We start from the raw sequence: 27707 nt of genomic DNA, 5'->3' as shown, positions 1-27707 counted from the left end.
TTCCTGTCTAGCATTTGTGGTCCCAGACAGCTATCAGATTTCCCGTAGTCTCCAGGATCACGCATTTCTCCTCAGGGGAAAAGTGGCAGATGACATACCTCAACAAAGTACAACTGGGTACAGAAGTAAATATTTACCGACATACCTAAAGTCTGCAGTATCACCCTTAGTGATGTCAAGCTCGACTAGTGCTCCAAACAGTGGCGTTGGTGGCCAGGGTACCCTTTGCCCTGGCAGAGGCTAGTGGGCACTGCATGGAGCTAGAGGCAGACATTCAAAGGACCCCAGAAGACACACTCCAAAGGCGCACCCTCTCAGCTCCCAGGACGCCCAGGTCTCTGTAGCCGCTGGGTGGGGTGCAGCTGCTGTCCTCTTGCAGGCTCTTGATGGGAGCCGCGTGTCTTGGGGGCATCTCCTCTCAAGACCCCTGGGGAAGGAAGTAAATTCTGAGGACATCAGCTTCTGAGTCCTCTCTCCAACCAGCCAGCAGCCCCTTCACGTCTTGCTTTTACACCACAACCCAACTGTCCAAGTAGAAGATGCCAGATTCTAGACCCCATCCGACTCCCTGCATACCATTCCCCAGCCACTGGAAGTCATCCTGTGTCTGTGGCTGAAAGCCCCCAGCTCCAACTCGAGTTGCCTTCTGATTTCCAGCGGATCTAACTTTAAGCTCAGGGAGAGGAGCCCCAGGTGGGCCTGGAATGCCGACAAGCCTCCTGTATGTCTCCAACCTGCTACCTTTCTCCCCAACCCCACCTCTCTGTCCTTACTCTCAGCAGATGGCTCTTCTTCCCACATCACTGAGCAAACAGCACTCAGAAAAGAATTCCCAGTAGGTCCCAGCACATCTACTCACCTGCCTGCCTCTGGGCCCAAGCCCCCATCTCCACCCCCATTACCATCCTCCTAACTGAGGTCTCCCTTCTAGTTTTCATTTTCCCCCAGTGTGTAGCTGCATCGAGCATACATGTCATATTTGTCTGGTTTACTGTCTGTCTCCACCCGAGAATGGAAGCTCCATGAGGGCAGAGTTTTATTCTACATACGGTTGTCTTCCTGACCCCCAGAACAATGTCTGGAATGCAGGCGCTCCTCCTCATGTCTCATGGGTGAATGAATAAACGACTGAATGATAGAACTTGTCTTTGAGTTTGTAGGACTTGGCAGGATTCAGAATACCACCCCCAGTGCAGCATGCAGAGCAAGAGCCCACTCACGGTTCTCACAGTGGGGGCCCTCCCAGCCACTCCGGCACTCGCAGCGGTAGCTCCCGTTCCGCAGGACACAGGAGCCGTCATTCATGCATGGGTTGGGTTTGCAGAGGTTAACTGGCTGTTTGGCTTCTGCAAGAGAGAACATGCCCACTAGGTCCATCCTGGGTCAGAAGCAAAGATCCCTACTCATAAGCCCAGTTCAGACACAAGGTCACTACAGTAGTATCTCTCACCTCAGCGTCTCCATTGTCCCTAAAGCAACAACTTGGCACAGGGCTGGCACTTCACCCTACCTTGCACCCTGCCTTCCTACAGTTTTACTGTATTATCATTGCCACATACTTTTTTTTGGGGGGGTGGTTAGTGGGGAATGAAATCAAGGGCACTCCACCACTGAGCCACATCCCCAGCCCTAATTTGTATATCTGTATTTTATTTAAAGATAGGGTCTCAGTGAGTTGCTTAGCACTTCACTGTTGCTGAGGTTGGCTTTGAACTCATAATCCTCCTGTCTCAGCCTCCTGAGCTGCTGGGGTTGCAGGTGTGCACCACCACGCCCACCAAGGCACCTACTTTTTAAAAGGTGGAAAGAAGGTCACTGACAAAATGAAGGCTTGGCATTAGGCTGGCCTGGCCCTGTTGGCAGCTAGCCTGTCATTTACTACCTAGGCTAGTGTCAACAGAGGGTTCTTATGGCACTGAGAGTTTCCTTGACATGTCATTTGTTTAAATGGAATGCACTAAAAATCTCAAGTTTGGTTCCGTGAGTGTGGGATTTCCCACATAGGCTGGCACACAGAAAGCGAGCCCTCAGGAGCTGGGAGGAGCTGCTTTCCTTGTAATGATGCAGGTGAAGGCCCAGGTGGAGGTCCCATCCTGGGTGCAGCCCTGCAGGGCATGGATTCCCCACTCACCTCCACATATCCACTCGATAAGCATGTCCCGGTGGTACCGCAGGTTGGTGTAAGCTGCTATGTGCATCAGGGAGTCACGAGGACCAGCGAGCCTCCTCAGTGCCTCCCTCAGGACAGGCCCCACACCCACCACCAAGACGGAGATGCCATTATTTCTCAGCTTCTGGACAGGGACAGCTGCGTCTTCTGCTCCTCTCCCACCTGTGAGCATCACTACAGCCTTGGGGACACCAGGCCGGGCGCCCCTCTGGACAGTCATCACCTTGTCGTGGATGTGTAGCAAGGCTGTGCCGGCCGAGCCCACTCCCCCCAGGTAGGGGGCCTGGCTCACGGCCCGCAGCACGGCAGCACGGGTGAGGTGGGCATCTAGCCCGAAGGCTGTCTGCACCTGGCTACCATACACCACCAGGCCAACCTGTGTCACGTCAGGGTTCACGTCAAACTGGAGGGCACAGCTCCTCACGAAACTCTGCATCTGAGCAAAGTTCTCTGGTCCCACTGAGGCCGAGGCGTCCAACAGGAAGACCAAGTCCAGGGACTGCGCCTGGCAGCCTGCAGGGACAAGCAGAGCAGGCCCCTTGTCTGGACCTGGCCAGCACAGTGGGGACTGTCTGGGCTACATGGAGTCCAGGTCAGCCAGTCTGTTGTCTGCCCACACAGTACCCGCCCTCCTCCTCGTGGCCACAGAACACGCAGCCCCAGCACACAGGCAGGTATGTGAATGCCCAACTAGACCACGCTCCCAGCCTCCCTGGCAGCCAGGTGTGGCCACGTGTCTAGGTGTGATCCCAAGTCATCAAGCAATTCCAAGTTTGAAATTTGCAAACTCAGACTTATGCAAATGAAAGCTGCTGGCCTTCTCCCTCCCCTTTCCCCCTTCTTGCTGGCAGAGAAATAGTGACCTTGGACCTCAATATGGCAGCCACAGATGGCTATGTCACTCTACCGGCCCAGGCCACTCAGCTCTAAAGGTTTGTAAAAGGGAAAAGCTTCTATCACGTGTTAGTTGTTGAACTTTTGGGACCCCTGTGACAGCGTCTGCACCTCCCATTACTGCATGCACTGTACCCAGGGCACTATCATACCACACGTACAAATGGACCGAAGCCTGCTTTGGGGAGCTGTCTATGGGGTACGGACAGGAAATAAACACAGAATTACAAATGGATTGAGCAGTGAGGACAAGAGCAGGGAACTAAGGGAGGCCAGTGGGGACAACATGATGAGCCTAGGAGAGAGGTCAGGGCTTCTCGGGGGAGGTGACACTTCAGCTAGAACTTCAGGAGAAGTCAGGGTGAGCTGGTGGGACAGGGTGCCTCTTAGCCGGGAGAAAGCCTCTCCTATCCTGCAGGGACCAGACCCAGGAGCTCCCAGAACCAGTGGAAGAGTGTAAAGAGACCTGCTGAATGTCCTCTGGGGACCTGGCTGGTGTTCTGAAATAGATGGACATCAGGTTAAAAAAAAAAAAAAAGGAGCTCTGACTACAGTGTGGATGGTAATAAATAATCGTGTTGACATCAGCTCATTAATGATGATGATGTTCCACACTAACGTAAGGTGTTAACAAAAGAGGAAACTGGGGACGGGCCATGTGGGAACTCTCCACTATGGTCATGGTTTGTTTTCTGTAAATCTACAACCATTCTTAAAGAAAACAAAACAAAAAAACCTGGCTGCCTTAGGAGAGGAGAGAGGTGGGAGTAGGCAGGCCAATCCTTGTCCTCCCTCTATAGGAAGCGGGGGGGGGGGGTCCCCAGCCACTGGGGAGAGTGACAAGGACTGAGAATCCAGGTCCCAGCTGCAGCTTCCCACCGCCCATCTCCCAGGGAAGCAGCAGGGGGCCCTGTCCAAGGTGGAACCACAGCGCTGATCTTTACATACCAGCCCCATGATCAGTGCTGGGGATCCAGCCTCAGTAGGGAGAGAGGATAATGGTTAAGTGGTGCCCAACAGAAGGAAGGAAGGACCTGCCCACTGACCAGCTGGCCCCAGTCAGGCACCTGACCTTACCTGGCAGGGGCCGGCTGCACAGCTTCCCCTGCAGCTCGGGGATCTGGTTGAAGAGGCCCTGGGGGTCTGCATAGACCATCACGAGCTTCGGGCTGCCAGTGATCTCCTCCAGCTCTGCCCGCACAGCCTCGCTGCCCACACCCAGCAGCAGCAGTTCCCGGGCCCTTGCACGATGCGCTGGGCCAGCCACCTCGTCCTGGGAGTGGGACTCGGTGAGCAGGACCACCACTCTGCGCGGCCGGTCCTGGCCTGTCCTGGTGGCGCTCCCAAAGCCACGCTCTGCCACCTGCTGCAAGGCACTGCCAGTCAGGGTGGGGCCACCGCTGAACGGAACGCCGTCGATGCTCCTGACCAGGTCTGGAATGTTCTGGTACTCCCCGATGGGCACCGCCACCACCAGCTCCCTGCTGTACCCAGCCACTCCCACGCGGGCCCGGGAGTCCTCGCCCAGCGCGGCCTGCGAGAACCGCTTCACAAAGGCCTTGGCCCGCAGGAAGCCCTCCAGGGTGGCGCCTGCAGAGCGGTCCAGCAGGAAGAGGACATCGATTCTGCACTCCAGGCTCAGCTTGGGGGCTGCTGGAATCACAGCGACACCCACTGCCACACTGTGGTCGGTGCAGGGTGTGGATCAGCCCCACCCAAAACACCCCCACACTGCCAGGGGCCAGAGACACCAGGTGACCAGTGCCTGCAGAGTTAGACACAGCTGTAGAAAACCATGGCCTTGAGCTCATGAAGATAGGCTCCTGTGTTTTCTCCTAGGAGCTTCTCTTTTGCCTCTTCACACTTAGGCCTATAACCCTTCTGGCAGTGGGTTGTGAGGTATGGGGTCAACATTTATTTGTTTCCATATGAGTCTCCAGTGAACCCAACACTACACTTAAAAAGTCACTTTAAAAAGTCACATTTAACAAGCCCTTACTATGTGTCAAGCACAGTGGTAAGCAAATCCCATCAACTTGTAACTCAACCACCTGTAGCTGAAGCTTATATAGTCTTCATCTTTAAAAGGGAGGCTGGGGTTGTGGCTCCATGGAAGAGTGCTTGCCTAGAATGTGTGACACTGGGTTTGATCCTCAGCACCACATAAAAAAAATTAAAAAAAAACAAAGGTATCATGTCCATCTACAACTAAAAATATATTTAAAAAAAAAGGAGGGGTTGAGGGCTCCTCGTTTCTCTTTTTGCAGAAAAAGAAGAAAAGATTCTGCCCAGAACCAGGCCACAGAGTTGGGCTGGCTCAGTGATGCTCCAATATCAGCCAGGAGCCACTGTCCTGCCAGAGCTCTGCCACCAGGAGGATTTACTCATGAAGCACTTATTTATTCAGACACCACATGAGGTGTTAGATGGGCGGAGTACTGGGAAAGTAGGTGGCTTGAAAGTTCAAGGGCTGAGTCTTTTCAATAGCTAGAATGATGGGAGGTGAGAAGGGGGAGCCCAGGCTCCACCGGCTCCCCAGTGGTCAGTCCTGCGAGTCCCACACATACATACCGCAGTTGGCCTCCCCTCCAAAGGCCAGTGGGCAGAGGCAGTGGTATCTGTCCAGTCCTTCTGGAATGCATGTACCACCATTCTGGCAGGGCTGGGAGTCACAAGGGCCTGTCGGAGAGATACCAGATAAGAGCCATGCACACTGGCACAGAAGTGAAGAGTGCTGGTCAGCCGGGGGCTGAGTTCTGCAGGGCCCGGGAGCCCCTTTCCTCCCCAGGGCCCAGTAGGAAACCAACCACACCACCTGGGGCAGAGAGGGGACAAACCAACAAGTACCTGGAGGAGGGCCTGGGTGGGGCTAATAAAGGACACACAGTGGGGGATTGGTAGGGCCCTGCGTGAATTACAGGCCCACCCAGGGTCATGCTCATGGGCTCTGATACCAGGAACACAGGCCACAATTACTACAGCTGCTGAGAAGGCCTCGAGGAGCCAGGGGCAGCCATGAGTCGCACTGCACGCAGCTTGCCAAGGGTGACGAGCTCAGTAACATCCAGGGGACAGCGGGGGTGTCCTAAGACTCAGGGAATGCTGGGAGCTTAAGGGCCCTCAAGTTCTGCCTGTGGTTGTTCTTAAGGGTCCCTACAGCCTGGCACGGCAACAGTGAGCCCTCACATCCTGCAGTCAGGCAGCTCGGTGATCAACGTGGCCACAGCCCCTTCCTCTGGCACCTAGATTCAGCTCTTCTCACTTCTGTATCTTCATCCAGAAAGGGTGTTGATGACTGCACCCTACGCCACAGGGTTACTACATGCACGAGATGAATGAATCTGTAGAAAGTCTTAGCCCAAAGCCAACACTCCCCTGAGAGGTGACGCAGCATTTGCTTTGGGCTGCAAAGTGCCAATTATGAATAACGCCTCAGAGTTGATATTTTACACAGGCGAGCATGCCCAAGTCAAAATCAGGCCCATTCTGAAGGGTCTCACTGCTGGTACCTGGGATCACCACCTCAGCCCCTGGTTAATGTGCTCACCAATAATTGCCAGCTGCAGTAAAGCCCCATGAGAACAAGCAGGAGATTCCTGTGCTCATGTACTCAGAAGGCTTGGTGAGCAGCTAGTGTGTTGTGAGTGGGATTGGGGAGCTGTGTCCTTTTTGCTTGAAAATATTGATATTTTACTTGGTGGCCATGTCACTGGAAATAAAAGCGCAGACTTTCCAAAGCCAGAAAGTACTGAGGCTGACTCTGGGAGTTCTGCTGGGCCTGCTGTCCTGGCAGCGGGAGCATCGGGGAAATTCCTGGGGGCTCACGAACTGCAGCAACAGAGGCCTCCAGTTGAGCATCCGCTGTGGGCCCGGTACCATGCCAACTGCCACACACAGGGCCCCATCTCACTGTTACAGCCCTTCGAGGTAGGAACTGCAAAACCTGCCACTTTACAGATGCAGAAGCTACAGCTCAGTGAGTGGCAGTCACGGGTGGAAGGTCAGATGGCTGGCAAGGGGCAGAGTGGGGACTCAGACCCAGTCGCCCTGGTTCCCAAACCATAAATCCTCCAACTCTAACTTCCGAGCAGCAGCATTCTCAGTGCCCCGCTTGTCCCCAGAGGCCAGTGATCTGAAAGGGAGGCCCAGGATCACCCAATTCCTGGAAGGCCGCCCTTCTGTGCGTGAACCACTGGCTGTGTCTCCAGAGTCGGGCTCCTGCCCCATCAGGACGAGCAAGCTCACACAGGGATGGGCAACCACACACGTGGGGGTGATGTCAGCTCCCAGGTCAGGGACCCCAGGGGAGGAGCAGTCAGGGTGGACCAGGAACCATGCTCGATGGTGCACAAAGGCGTTGCCAATTCCTCATGTTGGTGTGGGATTTCGTAGGGGAGGAAGAACATTCACGGGGATTATCTGCTGAACCTTCACAGGGTCCCTGGGTATGGGACCACCTACTGTGTGGAGAGGGAACAGGGAACTCAGATGCTGGGCAAACAGTACGCCATTTTTATCGAGGAGGGAATCGACTGGGTATCTTGCCCTGAGTTTGGCACTGGGTGTGAACAGTCTAGAAAGCTGGTGCCCCAGAGAAGCCTGCCTGTGTCTCTCACCAAGGAGCCAAGGATAAGGGGGTCTAATTCCAAAGTCGTCATTCCATTATCAGTGCAAAATCACCAGGAGCAGATGAAGAAAGACCACAACAGGTACGGGCCTCCACCTCGGGAGGAGGCTCTTGCCCTGCTGCAGCCCTGTCCTCTGCCCCAGGGCCCTTTCCAACTCCACCCTCTGCCCCAGCACTGTCAACGCCCCTTTTTCAAACCAATCTGGACCCAAGGCCCAGAAGGAGCCAGAGAATCCAGGGGGCAGACCCTACCTGGGCAGGTTGTCCTATAGCAGGTGGCAGGGTGCGTGAGGAGCACTTTCTTCCAGCTACAACCCAAGGAAACAGAGATAGAGAGATCAAAGGTTTTAAAGATGACTATTTATAACATGAAAGCTGATATGAGATTCCAAGGCAGAAGTGGGTCAGGGAGGACTTCCTTATTTTCTTTCTGGACTCTCCCCTCACTTTACCATCACAGAGAGGAGGGAAGATTTCAAACTACCCACAATGCAGGGAGTGAGGGGAGTACTGAGACCTGGGCCACCACAGTCAGGCTGTGTGACCCAGGGGTGTTAGTATCCTTCTCTGGTTCAGTGCCCTCTGCTGGACAGTAAGACTATCTGTAGTTTTCAGTTGCTTTCCTTGGAGTTTTGATGAGGAGGGAAGGGGACTGAGTAGCCAAGATGCCAGGCCTCCCCTGAGTGCCCCAGCCCTTCCTTGTATCTGATCTGAACACACTGTCCCCAGGAAGCCCCCAGAGTTCAGAAGGATTTGCAGACCACCTGGCTCCTTGACATGAGGATGCTCGAGTACCAGCCTCCTGGGATCACACAAAAGCCACGGTGCTGAGGTGGCTTCCACAAGTCAGGTGTCCCCATGGCTACTCTGAATCCACAGCTACCTGAAGCGATGGGGATCTCCATCTCGTAGGTGGGGAAATGGGTGGAGAGGGCTGAACTGGCCACACCAGGGCTGAAACCCTAACTGGGACCATCTGACTCCAAAGCCCACACGCTGCCCACTGGGACTTGCCCCAGCCCTCCCAAGTCTCTGTGGCCATGGACCCTGCTGCAGCAAGAGCAGTGCCTCAGCCTCCCTCTGTGTTGGAGGCAGCACCAGCTCCAGCCTCACCTAAGGAGGCTCTTGGGACTTGGCAAAAAGTTATGTAAAGTTCTCCAACAGGGCTTCGTCCCATAGGATCCTGTCCAGGGCTGCCCATCCAGAGGCAGGCTGAGAGGGCTGACCCCGTGGGCAGGGCCTATCCTGAGGTCAAGTGGGATAAAAGCCAAATGTCCAGTAAGAGCTCGGGAGTGGCTCGAATAAAACATGTGCCGAGCTGCGAGCTCATGAAAGAGAAACCTTCCTCCCTCCAGGTCTCCTCCTGGTGACCACAACACGCAAATCCCAGCCCAGAAAATTCTGTGGGCCCCACCCCTCCCCCAGCTTTTGTTGGGGCAGAAACTGCTGACAGGGACTTGGCTGTGGACAGCCATCAGTACAAGGCTTGTCCCCACCTCCCTTAGGTCTGGATGCAATGCCACGTGCCCTGCAAGGCCCTCCCAGGTGACTCTATTTCTAATTGCAACCCTACCCCCCACCACCTGAGGCAGCCTGGGCTGTGTTCATGAGACTGACAGACGGACGCTGGGAGCTGGGCCCTCCTTGTTCCCCAGTGCTCCTCCTGGCTCCCTTTGTCCCCCGGTCACATGCTCTGTATCTCCAAGCGCAGCTCTCCCTGCAGCTCAGGAGGCCTCAGCACTGGGGGCCTCCACTCCCACCCAGGTCCTGCCATGTCTCTGCCCCCAGACCACATGGACAAACCTGTAGAAGGGACACCGCACGGCCAGCACAGCGTCAGCCTGCCGCGACCCTCTCCAGCACAGGGCACCATCAGTGAGCTCCTGGACGGTCTCCAGTGTCTTGCGCTCACAGGGATGAGCCTCCACTCTGCAGTCTGTGTCCACGGCACATGGCAGAGAAGACACAGTGAGACAGGGTGATGTCCCCACCTCACCCCCGCTCCCCAGAGGGTTGTCCCCAGGGTCCCACCCTGCCTCTGGACCTGGCACTTCTGGCCTCTCTCAGGGCAGAGAACCAGGGCCAGGGGCCAGTCTCTGAGCATCTCCTGTGCATGGCCTGCCCCACCTGGCTGTTCCAGACTGTGCAGCTGTGTACCTTCCACCTAATGAGAGTCACTCTGGCTCAGGAATAGACTCTGATGAGGATGCCCAGCCCCAAGCTTCCAGAGCTCCTCTGTGCTGACCATGGCAGGGGAGCAGATGTGGCTCCTTCACAGAGCAGCAGGAGCCCTACCAGGTCTGGACGCCAAACTCTGGGCCCCTCACCCCCCACCCCTACCCCCACCCCCAGAGCCCAGCTCAGAGCTCCAGCTGAGAAACCCAGACAGGGGTCAGAGTCCAGGGCAGAGTGGGCTGTTTTCCTTGCCCTCAGGAACACCACCCCACCCCACACCCCGCTCCACACGGGCAATGCCACTCACCGCAGGCTGGGCTGTCCTACCTGGATCAGCAGGGCTGCAGAGCGCCAAGCTGCTGAGGGTGCTGAGGAGGCCGTTGGTGGCGTCCTCCACTTGCTCAGCCAACAGCACATGCTGCTCCGTGGGCTCGCTGGCCAGAGCGTGCAGCTCTTCCCACCTGTGCCCAGAAGTCCCGGCAGCACGTGATCCCACGCCCACCCTCCTACTGCCCACCCATGTCCCTGACCTCGGGCTCTTTGTGGACAGCACCCCACTACCCAGAGGCCTCTCTGCAGCAACCTCATCCATCTCGGATATGGGCGAGGACTGAGAAGTGAGCCACGGGAAGCCCAGCCAGGGGTCACCCTGTGCACTGTTAAAATCCAGGGATCTCCTCTCCCTCAGAACCATCGGCTCTTATTTGAGGCACGGTCCTGACAGGTTCAGTTGTCTGATTTGCAAAACCCATAGCTAGAAGAAAAGCAACCAGAAAGCACACGGAGGAAAGCGGTTTGAAGTCACGGCATGGGAAAAGCAAACCAGCACAGCTAGTGACGGGAAGCACTGACGTATTCTAACTGGTGGACACGGGAACCCCGGCAATGCGGGGCCGTCCAGGGGAAGCAGCCCCAATGTTCCACGGCATCATCATCAGAGCCCATGACAAAAAAGACAAGTGGAACGATGATACCTGGACCTGAAGAAAGGATCACATGACACTGAGAAGCCTCTTTATGGGATGACAGGTGAGCAGTGCAGAGAGAAGAACCCTACCATTGCAAATCCATCAAAGTGCACCAGGCTTTGGCATTAGGGCAAAAACTTCATTTATCTCCGGAATCACTAATGTGGAACTCCCCCTCCTGTCTGAATTCATGTGAAGCAGACCTTTCTCTCAATGCCCAGCTCAGCGCCTGGCACACAGAAGGGTTGGTCCAGCATTTGAACAAATGCGACTGTGGAGGGGGCAGCCAGCCACAGCCCCCCCACTCCCCTGGTACCAGGAGTATGCTGTGACTCAGGCCAACCGGAATTGGATGATCTGAAACTGGCCCAGGGGCCCCTCTCCAGGGTGGGCCTGCCTGTTAAGGCATGAGCTGCAGCACTACCCACAGCCCCAGTGCCAGCTTCCTGAGAACCAGGCAGAGAGGAGAGCCCACCAGGCAGAGAGGAGAGCAGAGACTCTCGAGGGACAGAGAGAGTCTTAATGACACTGAAGCCCCTGGCTCCCGCCTACCTACCCAGAGAAGCGAGATGACACCACAAATTTCCATTTCTGCCCAAATAAGCTTAAGTTGAGTTTCTGTCCTATGCAACCAGTTTTGTTTAGATGAAACTGGAGATAATGCGCCTTCTCAGGCTTCCAAAGGTTGGGACACCCTGTACCCTGGAGCCCAAAACAGCTGAGAGAGGAAAAGACAAAACCCAGCGAGGAACACGGTTTTCCCAGCTCTCCTGCCACAACTAGGAAGGCTTTTGGCCTCGTTGTGGTCCCCTGGCTGACCACTGAGGACAGAGCCAGGACCCCTGAGGCCCTTACCTGGGAAACCGGACCCCCACGGCAAACACAGTGATGCCCCTCTCCTTCAGCTGCTTGGCGGGCAGTGCCACGTGCCCCTGGGACTTCCCATCAGTGATGACAACGAGGAGCTGGGGCACAGAGCCATTTCTACCCCCAGGGAACCCTCTGTCCAGAAGGTACTTCAGAGCAAGGCCCGTCTCTGTGCGTCCCCCTCTGAGGGCACCGAGAAGGAAAGAGAGAGAAGAAAAGTCAGCAGGACAGGAGGTGAGTGGGAGAGACAGCAGGCGATGGATGGCTCCTGTCATCAGGGAACGGCCGCCGACTTCTAGCAGAGGCTCCAAGTGACAGTGCCACCCTCAAAACCATAACGATGGTGGAGGCTGACTTTTTCCGTGGACTTAGGAGTCACCCTGTACTCCCATTATGCTAGGTTCCGATGCCCTCCCTTGTAAGTGCAGGGATTTTGTTTTCTCCCCACCCCCAGCAATGACTCCAGGCTACCGATTCTCATCTTTAGTCTGTAATGTACCCCACAACTCCCTCTCCACATCAGCCCCTTCTTGACATGGCTCAGCATCTTCTGGGACCAGGAAAATAACTTAGCTGGGGCAAGTTGAATTAAGAATCTGTAGGAGTGATGGACGGGGCTTGGCGCAAGACTCTGGTGAGATTTTTTTTCCATGATTCGGGACTTTGTGGGCCCTGTCCGGGTGTGGGGTTGGTGGCAAGAAGGCAGAGCTGGCTGAACACCTGAAGATCAGGCCGCAGTGGGACAGGGCCAGCGCTCCTCCATTTGGCAAGGTTTGCAGGATTTGTCTCCTTCTCACAGCCCCATTGTGGGGACTGTGGACTGGTCTTGGAACCTCAGCAGGATTTCTGCTGAATCTTGAGCCAGGAGGCTCTTGAAGGTGCCCCTTTGGAAAGATGACTGCCGGTTTTGAGAGTCAGCTGGTCAGAAAACAGTAACTCACTCAAGCAGATTTTAGGTCACTGATTTGTCCCACCGTAGCCAAATCTTTTAATGGGTGGTTGCATGTCCAAACATGAGCACAAGCGTCACTACCGTGATTAAGAGGAAAACACCAGCTGGATATCACTCAAATGCTGACTCAGAGGGGGGTGGGGCACACACACTTTCTACTCGGATTGTGCTCCATTGGCACAGACAACGCCTGTCTTAACTCAGCCCTCTTCAGAGCCTAGAGTCATTCTCCCAATGTGAAGACGTCCAATTGACATGAGACGCAGGCCCGGAATTATGTGTCCGTGTGCTGAGCTGCTCCAACTTAACACTAAAAGTGGCTATTGCCCATGCAAACCTGCTGCAGGCCTCTCTGCCCAGGTATCTCTCCTGGCTGGCTCCCCTCCAAGCAGCTACACAGGAATCCAGGCTCCTTTCATGTTGTGGTTCCACCTTCCTCTCAGTCCTCAAAGTCCTCTACTCAGCAGAGAGATGTGGAAAGAGAATCAAAGTGGTGTCTGGGAAGGATTTACGGAGCACGCCCAGAATATTCTCTACTTTTATCGCTTTCTATCTTCTGCCAGCTCTTAAAAGGCAATGCTCTTTGTGGAGCTCTAAGTTAATAAATGTCAAGAAGAATGGACAGCTCCTAGAATTAACACTTCAACTGACAATATGTAGCAGCAACTCCCATCAATTTACAAAACTCCTCTTCTCAGCCACTCGCATTTACGGTGAACTGCTAGAGGGAAGACAGCGAAATGGAAACCAAGCAGTGCATAACCTGGTCCCACCGCTCAGTGAGCTCCCAGTATCCAGGTGAGGAGATACCGACGCGAGCATGCAACCCTGAACCACAGTCACAAAGGGAATCACTGTGGGGTGCAGCAGAAATAGGCTTCAGAGGGGAAGGATGGTCCAAATGGGGCCTTGGTAAACCAGGAGGGGAGGGGAGGTGGCCTTTCCAATCAGGGGAAGGGGCGTAAGCAAAGACAGGGCTGAGCAACACCAACCGTGTTTGGGAGTTAGTGAATACAGCAGGGTTTTGGCGTCAGGCTTGTCACAGAGGACTAGAACTAGAACACTAATGTTGGTGGATCCTAAACGCCACCAACAACTCACCCTGTGCTAGATCACACATTAGACACCAAATGGCCAAGTGGATTCTGATTCTCATGATACTTCTCCTTTGCCAAAGCTCTGTATCTGTAGAATCTTCCTCTGGAACTCCTGGGAGGGCAGATTGCCTCCCATGTTCAAGAGATATTAGCATTGAGCTTCCACTGTGTGCCAGGGACTGCACACACCTGTTCCTGAATATAACCCTTGCAAGTATGGCAAAATGTGCCAATATGCTCTTGTGACAGAGAAGGAACCCTGCTCAGAGAAAACCAGTAATAACTGCTGATATTTACTGAGCACCTCCCACATCACCACACAGATGGTGATGACCATGCAGCTCATGACTGCTGCAGACAGGACTTAGATCCTGGGCCCTCTCTGCTTCCAAGACCCCAGTTCTTAACCAACCGGTTACTTGGCTCATCAAGCTGCCTGCCTCTTACCCAGCCAGTGGAGGTCAGAATTCAAGTTTAAACCCAGCTGGGCTGATTCTGAAGCCAATGCCCTTTCCTCTCCAGAGGTCCGCAAATTAGAGTTTAAAAGCCAAATCTAGTAGACTGCCCATTCTGTAGATAGTTTTATTAGAAAACAGCCACTCCAATCATTTATGTATATCTGTGCAGAAACGATGTGGCCTGCGAATGTTTAAAATTGCTTACTATATGAGCCTTTTCTGAAAAGATTTACCTATTCCTGTTCTATCCTCTTCTGTTTATATGTTCACAAAACTCTCGTCTCCCCAGGAGCTGAGGTGGGTGGCCTGGGACCCTGCAGGACTCCACCCCAGGATATCTCCTGTCCCCTGGACCCCCTCTGATCATCACTGCTCTTTTTAAGTTCAAAAGTTTAGAACCAAAAAAAAAAAAAGAAAAAGCACTTGTTCTCTATGATCCTGTTCTTGTGTTTCATACAGACCTGCCCTTGACCCCTTCAGTCAGAGTCAGACTGTTTTCCTGTTCGTTCACCACTGGCAGGGGAAGCATTGGATTAAACCCAGATTTTTTTTTTTTAAGAGGGAAAGGCACACATGAAATTCACTGCATCCCTCAGGCATGGGACTATATTGCTGTCCAAATTTTTTGAGTGGGACTGGGCCTCCCTGTTCACAGAGACTAGCCCATGATTAGAGAAAAGTTAAATTCCGAGGACAAGAGCCCAGGTCACCTGCTGCATGGCTTGATGGTGCCCACCCTTCATGCTCTGCACCTTCTCCTCTTCTCACCCCACTGGGCCTGTCCCTCGGGAGCACTGTCTGCTGGCTTCCAGCCAAGGTCAGGTGAGAGTCCCAATGGCTCTGACCTCTGGGAAACCAGAAGATCCCACTTCCGACTCCATGAAGCATTTCTATCTCCAAATGGAGTTCAAGAGCTGGTTCCAGATAGGGAGGTCTGAGGCCAGTGCACCAAGATGTGCCTAATTTCTCTCAAATGGGACCAACATGGGTGGTAAGCTGGAGACTCACGAGGGTGGGGGGGGCTATGTGTTTGTCATGCATGGACTTTTGGGGGGTTTTACTGAAGGGGGGGCAATGGAATCTGAATTTTATCAGCATAACCAAGTGATTAGGAACAGGGGCTCATGGGTCCAGGGGTTGAAAGATCACTACTGTGATAGCTTAGCCAGGTCAACTTGGAAAAGTCTTCAGTTTCTCTCCATCTTAGGGTAGGGAAAGGCATGGTGCTGCCTGAGAATCAAATGCTGTGTCGGCACCTCCTAGGCTCTCGAGTGCTCCGTCAGTAGCAAATATCTTCATGAACCACCAGCAGCCCACCATAAGCAGCTTATCTTTGGAGTTTAGTCTCCAATTCTAGCCTGCATAAAATCCCCCAGGAGATTTAACACCACAGATTCTTGCATGCTCTTCCCAGGGAGTTCAAATTGGTAGGAGTATCACCAGGCCCCAGAATCTATATTTCAACCAATTCTGCTCAGTCCCAAGTGATTCTGACACAATCGAGCCAGCCGTGGAATAGACAGAGAAACAACTCCAGAAGAAAACTCAGTCAGTACAGGGAAGTTGGTTACATCTTTGGTTTTTAAGTAAACAAAAATCCTAGAACCAACCTAAATATTTCCTTTTGAGGAAGAAGAAATGATTAATTACACTGTGGTAGCTGAATTCTTTGGATTATTAGATAATCATTAAAAAGGATCGACATGAAAAATAATACAGTGTCAAGCAGAAGTACACATCAAGTAATATTAAGTACAAATGCGCCGTAATTGTAACTATTCTAAAAGCTATGTTTAAATGTTAAATGCCTCAAGAAAGCTCTAAGAGATTTCATGCTAAGGTAAAGTGGTGGTTGTCACAGAGTCCTGACAAAGCTATAGAGGGCGTAGAAGCCGCTGGGTCACAGAAAACCCAGGTTGTGTTCTTGAGAATAGTGAAATGAGCAGAGCAGCCTGCACTGGCCAAGCGGCCAGGAATTCTGACTCTCAAGAACCAATCGCAGCGTTTTATCTGATGGGGTCATCATAGGGCGCCATATTGGGAGGCTTGACTACTAACTTCTTGCTAACAGTAATAAGGTAGCTGTCAAAACACACTTTTAGGGTCTTGCCTTGGTCTGGAAAGACAAGTGGGTCTTGGGGTTAGGTAGAGCCATTTGATGAGCCCAACATTTAAAATTCCCCAGCAGATAAAGGGTGCGGAGCTGTGGGGAGGCCAGCCCTCAGCAGCCAGCGTTCCTGAACATCTTCCTTTTCCATGTCCTCAGTGACCCCACAACCATGGCCAAAAATGAGTCACTGCCTCCCTCCCTGTTTGTGGCCTCTTACAGTTGTGTTAGGCTACTTCAGCGCTGATGTGCACATTCCCAGAAAAAGAGCCGCTTTTGCTCAGATACAGAAGAGGCTTCGTCCTCCTCCCAAGCACCTTCATCTGGCACATTCTTAGTGTGACTCCAGGTCTCATGGCATGAATAATACTCTCAGCCCTAAGTTACGACTCTCAATACAACTGAAATGAGGCTCAACTAATTTGGAGTTGGGGAGGACAGCTGGGTGGGGCCAGCATCCACCTGTGTAAAACAGGGAGTTGAAAGACATTCTAGATGATCTCTAGTGCACCTTTTGTAGCAATTCTTTGAAATTCACTTGGTTTTTCAGATGAATCATTTGAAACAAAGTCATCCAAATGGTCTTTGACTTTCAGTCCTAAATTTAAACATTTAGGCTTTTTTTTTCCCCTTGCAAATGCACATTACATGTAGTGTGCGTATAATAGGTACAAAGTGTCTTTATGACAAGCTTATTAACATACTGCACTGACCATAAAATTCATCCTTTTACAATACACACATCAGTGACTTTTTAGTGTGTTCACAGAGTTGTTCTAGCATCATCACAAAGTCCAAAATATTTTCTTCAGCCTAAAAAGAAGCCCTATACCCATTAGTAGTCATTCCTCAATCCTCCAGCTCTGGCAGAAAACAAATCTACTTTCTACCTCTATTTGCCAGTTCTAGACATTTCATAAAAATGGAATCTAGGGCTTGGTGGTGTAGCTCAGTGGTAAAATGCTTGCCTAGCACATGCAAGGTGCTGAGTTCTATCTGCAGCACTGGGGGAAAAAATAGGAATCATACAATGTGTGACCTTCTGTGTCTGGCTTCTTTCACTAACACACTTTTAAGATTTATCCATGATGTAGCATGAGTCAGTATTTTATTCATTTTTATGGCTGAATAAGATTAATTGTGCGGATGTACCATAGTTTGCTTATCCAGATGTTAACTGCACATGAGCGATTACCCTGTTGCTCTGAACATTAGTGTGCATGTTTTTGTGGAGGCATATATTTTTCAATCCTCTTGAAGTGGCATTGCTAGGTCTTATGATAACTCTATATTTAACATTCTGAGGGACTGCCAAACTGTTTTTAAAGTGACAACCTGGCTTTAAAATCCTATCACCAAGGTAGGAGGGTTCTCTCTGTCCACATCCTTGTCAACCCTTGTTATTATCTGTTCTATTTTAGCCATCCTTGTAGGTATGACATGGCAATTCCCAGTCTGCAACTTCAAAAGCCCTTTTCCATGCAGCAGACAATTACACATAATAGCAGCAAATATTTTTTAAACTGGTATTTAAATCACCACCTGGGACACTTTTTATGTAATTAAAGGGAATTTTGAGGAGGGAATTTTCATTACACGCTACGCGCAGCTGGGGTAATCCACCCCCCCACCCCCACCCCCACCCCACCCCCGGGCTCTCAGTGAGGCCAAGAGCAGGGCCGAGCCCTTCAAGGGAAGGACTTAAGAGCAGCCAGCTTCATCCCAACCAGGGCAGCATCTGATCATACATACTTGAAAACCATCCTCTTGATTTTTGCCTTCACTTCCTGTTGAGTTGAAAATGGATCCAAGGGGAATTCCAGGTGAGGAGTGGAACTGAACTGGAAGGCTCCCACTCTGACCTGCAGCGGGAGACAGGGGCCCAATTACAAATATTCCAGAGAGGAGAGAAGGGACGAGAGAGGCCAGCAACCTTGCCTCCTGGCCACTCAATGAATCCCAGAGCCAGAGCTCTCACCACTGTCCCTGAAAGAAGGCTCCAAGACCAGCTGGAGAGTGTGGTCAAATCTGTCTGCAGTCCCCATTAATCTGTCTGCGTGGGTCCTGACCCACGTCCCCCAACGCAGCGGGACACCCTGGCAGCTTTCCTAGCTGAGCTGTGAGCAGCCCTAGGACAGAGCTCTGCTCACACTGGCCGACGGCCTCCGGGGCCGACACTGCTGTCCAGTCCTGCTCCGTCCCATCTAGCCACAGAGGCACGACTGGTGAACGCCCACATGATTGTTGGGGAGAGTAAACTCTGCAGGGAATAAAGATGTGGCCCAAGGCAAAGGCCCACTTGCCCACGGCTAGCAAGGGTGGGAGCCAGGCCCCTGACCTTAGCTCTCTGGTCTTCCCTCTGGCTCCATTACACCACGTGCTTCTCAGCAGCCAGTGCCTGCTGACCCAACCCAGGGGTCTGGGGAAACTAACCCCAGCCCCCATCAAGGGTGGACATGGCTACTACCGTGAGAGTGCACGTCTTTTGTCAGTCAGGCAGCCCCTCTAGACCTGCTCCTGCCAAACTAGGCCAGAGTCAGACAGGGGGACAATCAGCCCCCCAAACCGAGATGAGCAACAGAGGAGCTGAACTTCCTCTGCACTGAGAGAGTGACAGCACTGGTGAAGGCTCTGTGTGCCAATTGAGGCCACAGGAGGAAAAAAACCAAAGAAGGGAAACAGTCAAGTTACCCGGTGTCCTTCACCATGAGGGCGATTTATTATTATTAATGGAAAATTGAAAATGCAAAGGGCTGTGGGGAATTTATCCTACAGATTCTCTTCCACATACATGAAATGAGGATTATTAATGGGGGTTGGCTAATTAGACTGTGGGAAACCCTTAAGCTAGGAAGTTGGCTGTAAAAAAAAAAAAAACAATATAAATCTCACATATTTTTATTTTGACCTAAATTTGTAGAGTCCCATAGTAAGTGTTGTTTCTAATTACAGATGTAAAAGGAAATTTCATTTGTAATTGGGAAAAGGCCCAATAAAAAAGGATATTCATTAAAAAATAATATAAATCTGTATACAGAGGTGGAAAGATTTCCAAGATGATGTGACGATACTAAGACAAGAGACAGAATGCGGAGAGGACTAAGATACCCTTTGTGTAAAAGGGGGGAAATAAGGACACTATTCATAGTTGCTTGGATTTGCAGGAAGCGATTCTGGAAGGCTCAAGAAAACAGGCAGGGCACCTGGTAAATGGAAAACGTGTGGGCAGAAGACTTCGCTCTGAACGTCTTTTTATTGAAACAGATGAATGGATTAGTTTTAAAAGGTAGGGGGGGAAAAAAAACCTCCCTTGGGAACAACAGCTGGGCCTGTTGACTCGGGGTTAAAACAGGAAGGATCCAACTTCAAAACAAAACATGCCGGAAAACAGCCTGAGTTAGTAGTTAAGGTATTTAATTTAATTGGTGGTTTGGGAGCAAAATAGCTGCCTTTTATCTCCAGTTTACTGAACTCAGAAGCGAACCCGCCCAGATTTCTCACCACACAACAGTTGTTCTGCCACCATGACACCATTAGAGCCAGGAAGTCAGCTTCCTAGCGTTTAAGCGTTGAGAGGAAGGCTTCAATCACCTGAAATCCACCCCAACAACACAGCCTTCGTAAAAGGCCCTGATTTAAAGCTACTTGAGAAGCTCTTCCTAAAAACCTGAGAAAGCAAAATAAGGTGCGAATCAAATGCGTTGGACCCGGAGGCAAGAGGAGACACAAAAAGCCAACAACACAACCAAAACCTGAAGCCACAGAACACATGACTCCATCTTAAACCCCTTCCACAGCGTGAAGGTCTGTTCATGCACCTTGAAGGTCAAGACACATGCTCACCCAGATAGACACCAATTCTTTGACTTCCCAGGTCTTGCTACAAGAATAGCTTTTCAAGTCCAGTCCAGATCTAAACACTCAGATTCTGTTCTCTTAAAAATAAAAAACAGAGTCATAGCCAGATGCAGTGGTCCATGCCCGAATCCTAGTGGCTCAGGAGGTCAAGGCAGGAGGATTAGAAGTTCGAGGCCAGTCTCGGCAACTTAGACTCCATTTTGAAATAAAAAATTAAAAGGGTTACGGATGTAGCTCATTGGTAAAGTAACTCTGGGTTCAGTCCCCAGTACCACAAACAAAACAAAACAGCCATTCTGGACTCCCATGTGAAAATGATAATCAGGGTCCCCCAAATACGGATGTTTCCTCTCACTAACCAGGCCATCTTGGGCTCTGTGTGTTTTGCCAATATGAAACCTGAAGTCAACCCTAGAACTTCATGCCACGTTCTCAACGTGGTCTAGCAACACTGAGCTAGAGTGCTCCCCAAACTCAGGATCTGGTCCTATCATAAAGTATTTTTGTTGTGGTTTTCTTACCCTTTCCCCATACCCTTCTCTCCAAACTGCCACATCTGGCTGTCCATCTGCCGTGTGAAAGCAGGGTGTGAACTGAGTGTCACCACCCATCCCATCCCAGCGGCTACCCACGAGAGAGACAGATGGCCCATGGAGCTAATTCTGGGCTGAGAGTCAAGAGCCCCAGCTCCTCCACACTTAGCTCTCTTGAGATTGCTGTGTGACCCCAGGAAGTAACTTTGCCTCCCTGAACTTGTTTCTTTATCTGCAAAACATGCACCAATAATCCAAACTCTCCCGGCTTTCCATCTTTTGGGGTCTCGAAGCCACTCATGTCAGAACACACCACATCCATCCCAAAGTCAACAACAGCATGTTATCTTTATGTCACTTCTTCCAGGAAGAACTAGTGAAACTTCAGAGGGAATCATTTGCAAAGAAGCACCCTACCTGGGGTAGGATAGAGATTCAGCAGTCCTCTGCCTGGGCTGACACTCCAGGTAGAACTTCCCGACTGCTCATTCCTGGGTGGAATGAAGCCCGCTCTGGTGTCTGCCGATGACCCAGTGAGACTGCTCACACTCCCAAATGACAGGCCATTCAAGGGAAAATCTGGCCCTCATTAAAAGCCATGCTTGATCCTAAATTCTAGAGATTTTACTAAGATTAGCTCAGGAATGTCAGCCTGGAAAAAATCACTTCCTTCCTCAACTTGTAGGTGACTATGGAATTCAAATAATTATGGCTTCCCAGACCGAAATGTCCTTCTGAATTTCTATTTGAGTTTTGAGTAGGTTCACATGACTCAAAATCCAAAAAGTATAAAATCAAAAGTCTGTGGCTGGGTCTGCCCTCCGCTTATAACCCAACTGCTCAGTTCCCAGCCCCTCCCCCAGCAGGAATCACTGCCCTTAGCCTGTTACAAAGCCCTCGGTTCTTTAGGCACACACCAGCAAAGACAGAATGAATTATATTCTTTCATCTTCATTTTACATAAAAATGGTATCCTACACGCCATTTGCACCCTTACTTTCTATCTTAATTTATTCTGCGTCTTTCCATATGGGAGAGCTCCCTCACTCTTCCTGCGACTGCCTGGGGTTTTATTATGTGAATGCACCACAGTGGATTTATCTGTCCCCCATCAATGGACATTTGGATTGCTAGAATCTTTTACAAGTATCCACAAGTAAACCGTAAGAGCATTATTCTGCATGGGTGCAAGTGGCCACAGAATACCCCAGTGGAATTGCTAGGCCAAAGGTTCCAAGCCTTGGTCATTGTGATGGATGCTGTTAGATTGCCCTATGTAGGTCACACAGTTGACACTCCCCCCAGCAGTTGCTTGAAGATGTGCTAATGCAGCATGCCACCAAACTTTGGAATTTTTCCTAATCCAGTAAACAAAAAGTGACACATCAGTCAGAGACACGTTACAGCATTGAGTTCAGCTGGGCATCTTTTCACATGCCTAAGGGCCATTGGTGTTTTGTTTTCTCAAAATTCTGTTTATTGCCAATTTTTCTATCGGGTTGTTTAAAAAAAAATTGCCCCTTTTAGAGACAAGAGCCATGGCTACCACACTCTGCTGATGTTTAAGACCTACTACTTGAAGCCAGGAAGAATAAGAAATGAAAATAACTATCTGGACTAACTCACAGGAGATCTTTCCAAGCCAATAGAGAGGGTAGGAGCTGCCCCAGTGTCGAGACTCTGGTCTGCTCAGCGTGCCCTCCTTCTCATTGTTCTGCAAATACCACTTCTTTTTCTAGTGGGAAACAATCCACATGGTCCCTCTCTGCCTCAAAACGTGGAAGAACAACTGACTCGGGTCCAGACAGACTCTCTTCCATGACCACCGAGATTGGCCAAGGGATTACCATGTGACCTACACCTGTCCAGTTGGAGCCCTCCTGGGGATTTTGCCCGACCTATGAGGAAAGTCCACTTTCTGTTTTCCTGGGGCCACTAGCTTGAAGGATAACACAGGGCAACTCTGCTGTGGAAAACCTTCCTGGAAGGAGGTCAACCAAAGAAGTAAGAGTGAGGGGAAGGAGAGAGGGTGCTTCACAGCTCGACTGAGCCCTAGCCTCCACTGTGCTGGAGCCATAACTGGGACTGACCCTTTTGGTCTTTCCAGTTCCAAAATCCAGTAAATTGCCTCTTCTATTTAACCTGTTAGATGCCAAGTGTTCAATTCTGTTAATATTTCCATGAAATTGACACAGGGACCTTAAAATAGGTTGGAAAACATGATCTAGAGCTTATATACATTTTTACAGTAATATTATAATTAGAATATTAAATTACTATATTCTAAATTATGCAATTACATATATCATATTAGGTTTTTACAGGTGTGGGACAACGGGACAAAATGGGTTAAGTTTGGACTTCTGTCGCTTGCAACCAAAGACACCCTAATATGAAGATCAACAAGACTTATACTCACCCTCCCAGGGCTGACGTCCAGAGCGTCACATACGGTGATGGCAAAGTGCTTGGACCTTTCAAAACTCCCTTTCCCGATGCTGTGAGAGCCATCTAACAAAAACAGGATGTCCATCGCAGCCGAGCACCACATCACTGGGGAGAGTGGGACAGACAGGAATAACTGAACTAGATTTTCCATATCACAAAGACTTTCATCAAGTCCCTACTTATGAACGCTAGTTTGAGCTCTGTGAGGAACAGCTCCTGGACCAGCCCTGGTGCCACAGCCTAGACCAGAACACGGTCAGGCACCCTGATAGCTCATAGGTGAGGCCACGTTGCTCAAGAGTTCAAGTGGCAATAGTGACAGCGCTGGTTACGCCTCTCTCTATGCCGGCTCTTCTTGAGATGCTTTAGAAACCCAATTCAGTTCATTCTCATGACCACCCTGAGACGGATGACTATTTTATATCTTTGAAAGTTTTATTGAGGAATCATTACTGTAGTTCAAAATTCACCCAGCTGAAGTGTACAACTCAACATACATTTCTATAATATTCACAGATGTATTCTATCATCACCAGTCAACTTTAGAACATTTCCTATCACCTCAAAAAGAAATCCTATATCTTTTAGCTATCCCCCACCCCAAATCCCCAGCCCACCACTCTATGGAGATGAGGAAAGCAGAGTACAGGATAAATTAGTAACTGTCCTAGGGCCAAAGGACCAGGAAGTGGTGGAGCCAGGATTAATCCTGGGCTGTCTGGCTCCCCTGACCTCACCAGAGGGTACAAGGGAACCCAAGTCAGAGGAGTACCACAAAGATGGCGCCCCCCAGAGGGCAGCGCTGGGGCTGCAAGCAGAAGAGGGGTTTCACAAGGGAGGATAGGGGACAGGCAGTACCCCTGGGTACATCCTGGTGTGGCTTGAGCACATGGAAGGATGTTGATGGAGTAGGAGGAGGAGGAGGAGGATCATGGAGGGATGGAAGAGTGTTTGGGTAGATGGTGGTCAGGTGACAGAGGCCTTGAGGTACAGACCAAGAAGTTCAGCAACATGGATTTACTGAGGCTGTATTGGCTGTTGTTTTGGGTTTGTTTTTTAACCAAGCAGAGTGACGTGGTCAGGCCCCTGTTTGGGGAAAATGACTCTGGTCACAGAGTGAAAGGAAGCCAGGAACGGGTGGCAACCCAGGAGGAAGAGGGCCTCCCTAGGCCTGTCTCGGGGACATCTGGACGGGGGTTTGGGTGTATAACTGACTTACTTTTGCTGGCGGCTGCAATCTTCCCGATGGTCTCTCTGCTCGCATGGACTTCTTGGAGAGGGAGCGAGGGCAACACTAGGAGAGAAGACACCGGGGGCCGTCATGCGCAGATAGGACAGAGAGGAGTCTTCACCTCCACGTAGGACCAGGACAAACAGGTAACAGGGCAGGAAACAGACCATCGGGAGGCCTGATGAGACCTGCATTGCACAAGGTCCCACGGGGAGGGTTGGGCTGGCAGCTGTGTGTGTGAGGCCCAGGTTCAGTCCCCAGCAGAGGTACGTCATCACCACATAGAGAACATTAACAAAATGCCCCACTCCTGTGAGGTATGTTTATATTTAAATTGGGAATTTGAAAAGTTTAAAATACCTGTAGAGGGGATAGGGAAGGCCTGTGATTCTGAAGACTTCTGTCGCTGGTTAGGTGTCCTACCTTTGTCCCCCGCGGGTACAGCACCTTTCGCTGTATCTAGGAATATCCTTGGAAGACCCTAACCCACTGCCAGGCCCTCAGACAAAGCGTCTCCCCTCCATAAAAATTAACCTTGGAGTGAACAGAATTTATAGAAGCAGATTCACAGAAAAACACTATGAAAAAATCGCAAACAAGTGACACAATGCTCTAATTTGACAATTTTAAATGTGAAAACCTAAATAAAATTCTAAATTTAAATATTTGGGAGAAAATTTTCTGATGGTGATCATGTGTGTAAGCTGGCACAAGCCTTCTGAAAAAGTTTGGCTAGATGAATTAAGAATCATAAAAAGACAGACCCTTTGATTCTATAGTATATTGCAACTAGAAATTGATTCAAGGGGAAAATAATTTAGACATGAGAAAAGGTGCATTAAGACCGTCCCCTTCAGTGTCATTTGTGCCAGAGAAAACAAAAACCCAAGCAGAGAAGTCAATGGACAAACGTTGACAATACTTGGTCAATACAATTAATATAAACAAGGGCTGAAAGTTTCTGGGTAAGAAGTTCATGGATGATTTCTTTTATTCTTTTTGATATACAGTCAAATAATAATTGTGGCAGATGAGCAATCGGTAATAATTTTAAAAATAAACCCTGGGGCTGGGGTGCAGCTCAGCAGTAAAGCACTTGCCTGGCATGCACAGGCCTGGGTTGAGTCCCCAGCACCAAAAAATTCAATAAATTTTAAAAACAAACTTTGAAGACAGGGAAATCATGCCAAGGAATCCCCAGGAAAGCCAAATGATGAATGTCCTGAAGACACCGAGGGGCCACCTGGGGTTTGGATGTGTGGGGATTTGGAAAAGGCTGTGCCACCACACAGAGACGTCCAGCTGCAGGAGTATCCAGGTAGCTGCTTGATGGATACCAATGTCTGTGGGAAAGCACAGAGGACAAAGGCCGGGTGCGAGCCCAGGAGCAAGCCAGGGCAGGGGGCAGATGGGGCAGCACGAGGGTGGCGAGGAAAGGAGGAGAGGGGAGGCAGTGGAGGGAAGGAGGATCACACAACACAGGGTCCTGGGCTCAAGGGTTTGCAACTGCCAGGAAGGAGATCCAGGGGAGCACCAGAAGAGCACGCTGGGTGGGGGTAGGGTGGGGGCGGAATACCAGCAACCAGTGCCCTGCTCCACCTGTCTCCTCAACACCCCCGAACCCCGGCTGGTCCTACCTTCCCCAGCTCCTTTCCCCTCTCTGGGCCTCAGTGCAAACTAAACCAGTCTGTGGTGTCCCCACCATACATTTGAGCAGATAGTCCTTGCCCTCTGATGTGGCCTCCTGTCTCTATTCACGGAGACTAGGTCACCTAGGTCACTATGCTGAACCAGCAATGAACCTCACAGTCGAAAGCAGTGGGACATGAGATCTAAGACAGTCTGCACAGCTGCTCTGCTCCCAGGGCAGACACAGGACAAAGTACAGGGGAAGACCAGACTTAAAGGGATAACGTCTTCCAGAGAGGCAGGGGCAGTCCTTCAACACTCGGGGTTTGCTGCCTCAGGACATTCCCAGATCCTGTAGGGCCGGTCAGAATACAGCCCCCTGTGGTTCCCAGAGGCCCTTCAGGTACATTTTCCCTCCTCCACCCTCACAGCCTAACCCAGCTCTCTACATGCAACATGCAAGCACTGAGGTTCCCAGACGTGGGTCCAGGAATGATTGGCAAAGGGTGCAGTAGCTGAGGAATCCCCAGGGTCCTGCAAATAACAGAAGAAACACAGTGTTCTTTTAAATGTCTCAGCAGGAGACCAGCCAACCATATCAGGACAGAAGGTCAGAGAAGCTCCATGAACTAAATGGGCCCCTCTGCACCATGTGCTCAGGAGTTAAGGCAGGTGGCATTCTTTGGATGAGCCCATTGTGAGCCTGGGTGACATCTCATGCTCTCTGTGAAATAATCTAGGAACACTGCAGAGTCTCCCCTGGAAGGGAGAGCTATTTAACGCACAGTTGCCACTGCTTCTGCTAACCAAGTCTAAGTCTCCTCATGTGCACCCCGTGACTCGGGGGACCGGCAGGCTGAGCAGCCAGACTGGAGCCTCCTACTCCCAGCCCCTTGGGTCTGCCCAGGTTCTGGAGGATAGGCCGGTAGAGAGAGCAGCCAACTAAGACGACAGAAAATACCTGTCACCAAAACACAGGACAGCAAAAGAAATGACTCTCAGTGCTGTAGCCACCACGGTGGTTTTATAGAAGAGCATCCTGAGCCAGTCTTGTGTTAGGTGTTGGAGAACAGAGGCTGTGGGAGTCTGACCTGAGCTGAGGGTCCAAGAGGAACTGTGCAGGGCACTGAAGGAGAGGTAGGAGTTGGCCAGGCCAGCAAATGTTTGGGTAAGGGGGTAACCCAGGCTGAGGGGGTAAACTATTTGGAGGGAGGAAGCAAGGGTGCCAGGCAGGGCAGGAAGGAGGGTGGTGCTGCAGTACAAAGTGTGCAGGAGAAGGGGTGCCACGGGGGACCCGAGACAAGACGGGATCACACAGGACCTGTCAAGAGCAATGGAAAATCACTTAAAAGTCTTAGGTGGGGTTGATAAGGGTCCAGATATGATCCGATTTGCATTTTTGAAATGGCTGCTGTGTAGAAAATGGTTTGGAGGAGGATCTAGGGAACCCAGCTGTCCAGTCAGGAGGCTATTGCAGTGGTCCAAGCACAAGATGATGGGGCTTCAACTAGGGAGGTGAATGTAAAGTGGAGACATAAATGGATCTAAAAGTTAACACCAACAGTGTCTGAAGCAAATCAGATATCCAATGTCTTACCCCCTCTGCAAAAAAAAAAAAAAAAAAAAAAAAAAAATTCTTACCTCTGGAAAACAGGAAAATACAGATGGCTTCCAGCAACAGGAAAGTGGGCAT

The 27707-nt window shown here is 50.9% G+C and overlaps 1 protein-coding gene across 1 annotated transcript; it reads right to left on the bottom strand.

Moving 5' to 3' along the window:
• Window positions 1–185: 185 nt before the first annotated feature.
• On the bottom strand, window positions 186–27707 carry Vwa2 (von Willebrand factor A domain containing 2). Its single transcript, XM_026389199.2, has 13 exons — window positions 27656–27707; window positions 24374–24448; window positions 23126–23259; window positions 18068–18177; window positions 11690–11884; window positions 10194–10327; window positions 9495–9627; window positions 7944–7999; window positions 5636–5743; window positions 4142–4714; window positions 2132–2683; window positions 1221–1346; window positions 186–427 (listed from the first exon to the last, which is right to left on the bottom strand). The coding sequence occupies exons 1-13, from the start codon at window positions 27705–27707 to the stop codon at window positions 315–317; spliced, it is 2361 nt and encodes a 786-aa protein (XP_026244984.2). The 3' UTR covers window positions 186–314.

Source organism: Urocitellus parryii, chromosome 5 (genome assembly GCF_045843805.1).
Source record: "Urocitellus parryii isolate mUroPar1 chromosome 5, mUroPar1.hap1, whole genome shotgun sequence".
Classification (NCBI taxonomy): domain Eukaryota; kingdom Metazoa; phylum Chordata; class Mammalia; order Rodentia; family Sciuridae; genus Urocitellus; species Urocitellus parryii.
Note: the sequence above shows the minus strand (reverse complement) of the source record. Positions and strands in the feature narration are given on the sequence as shown.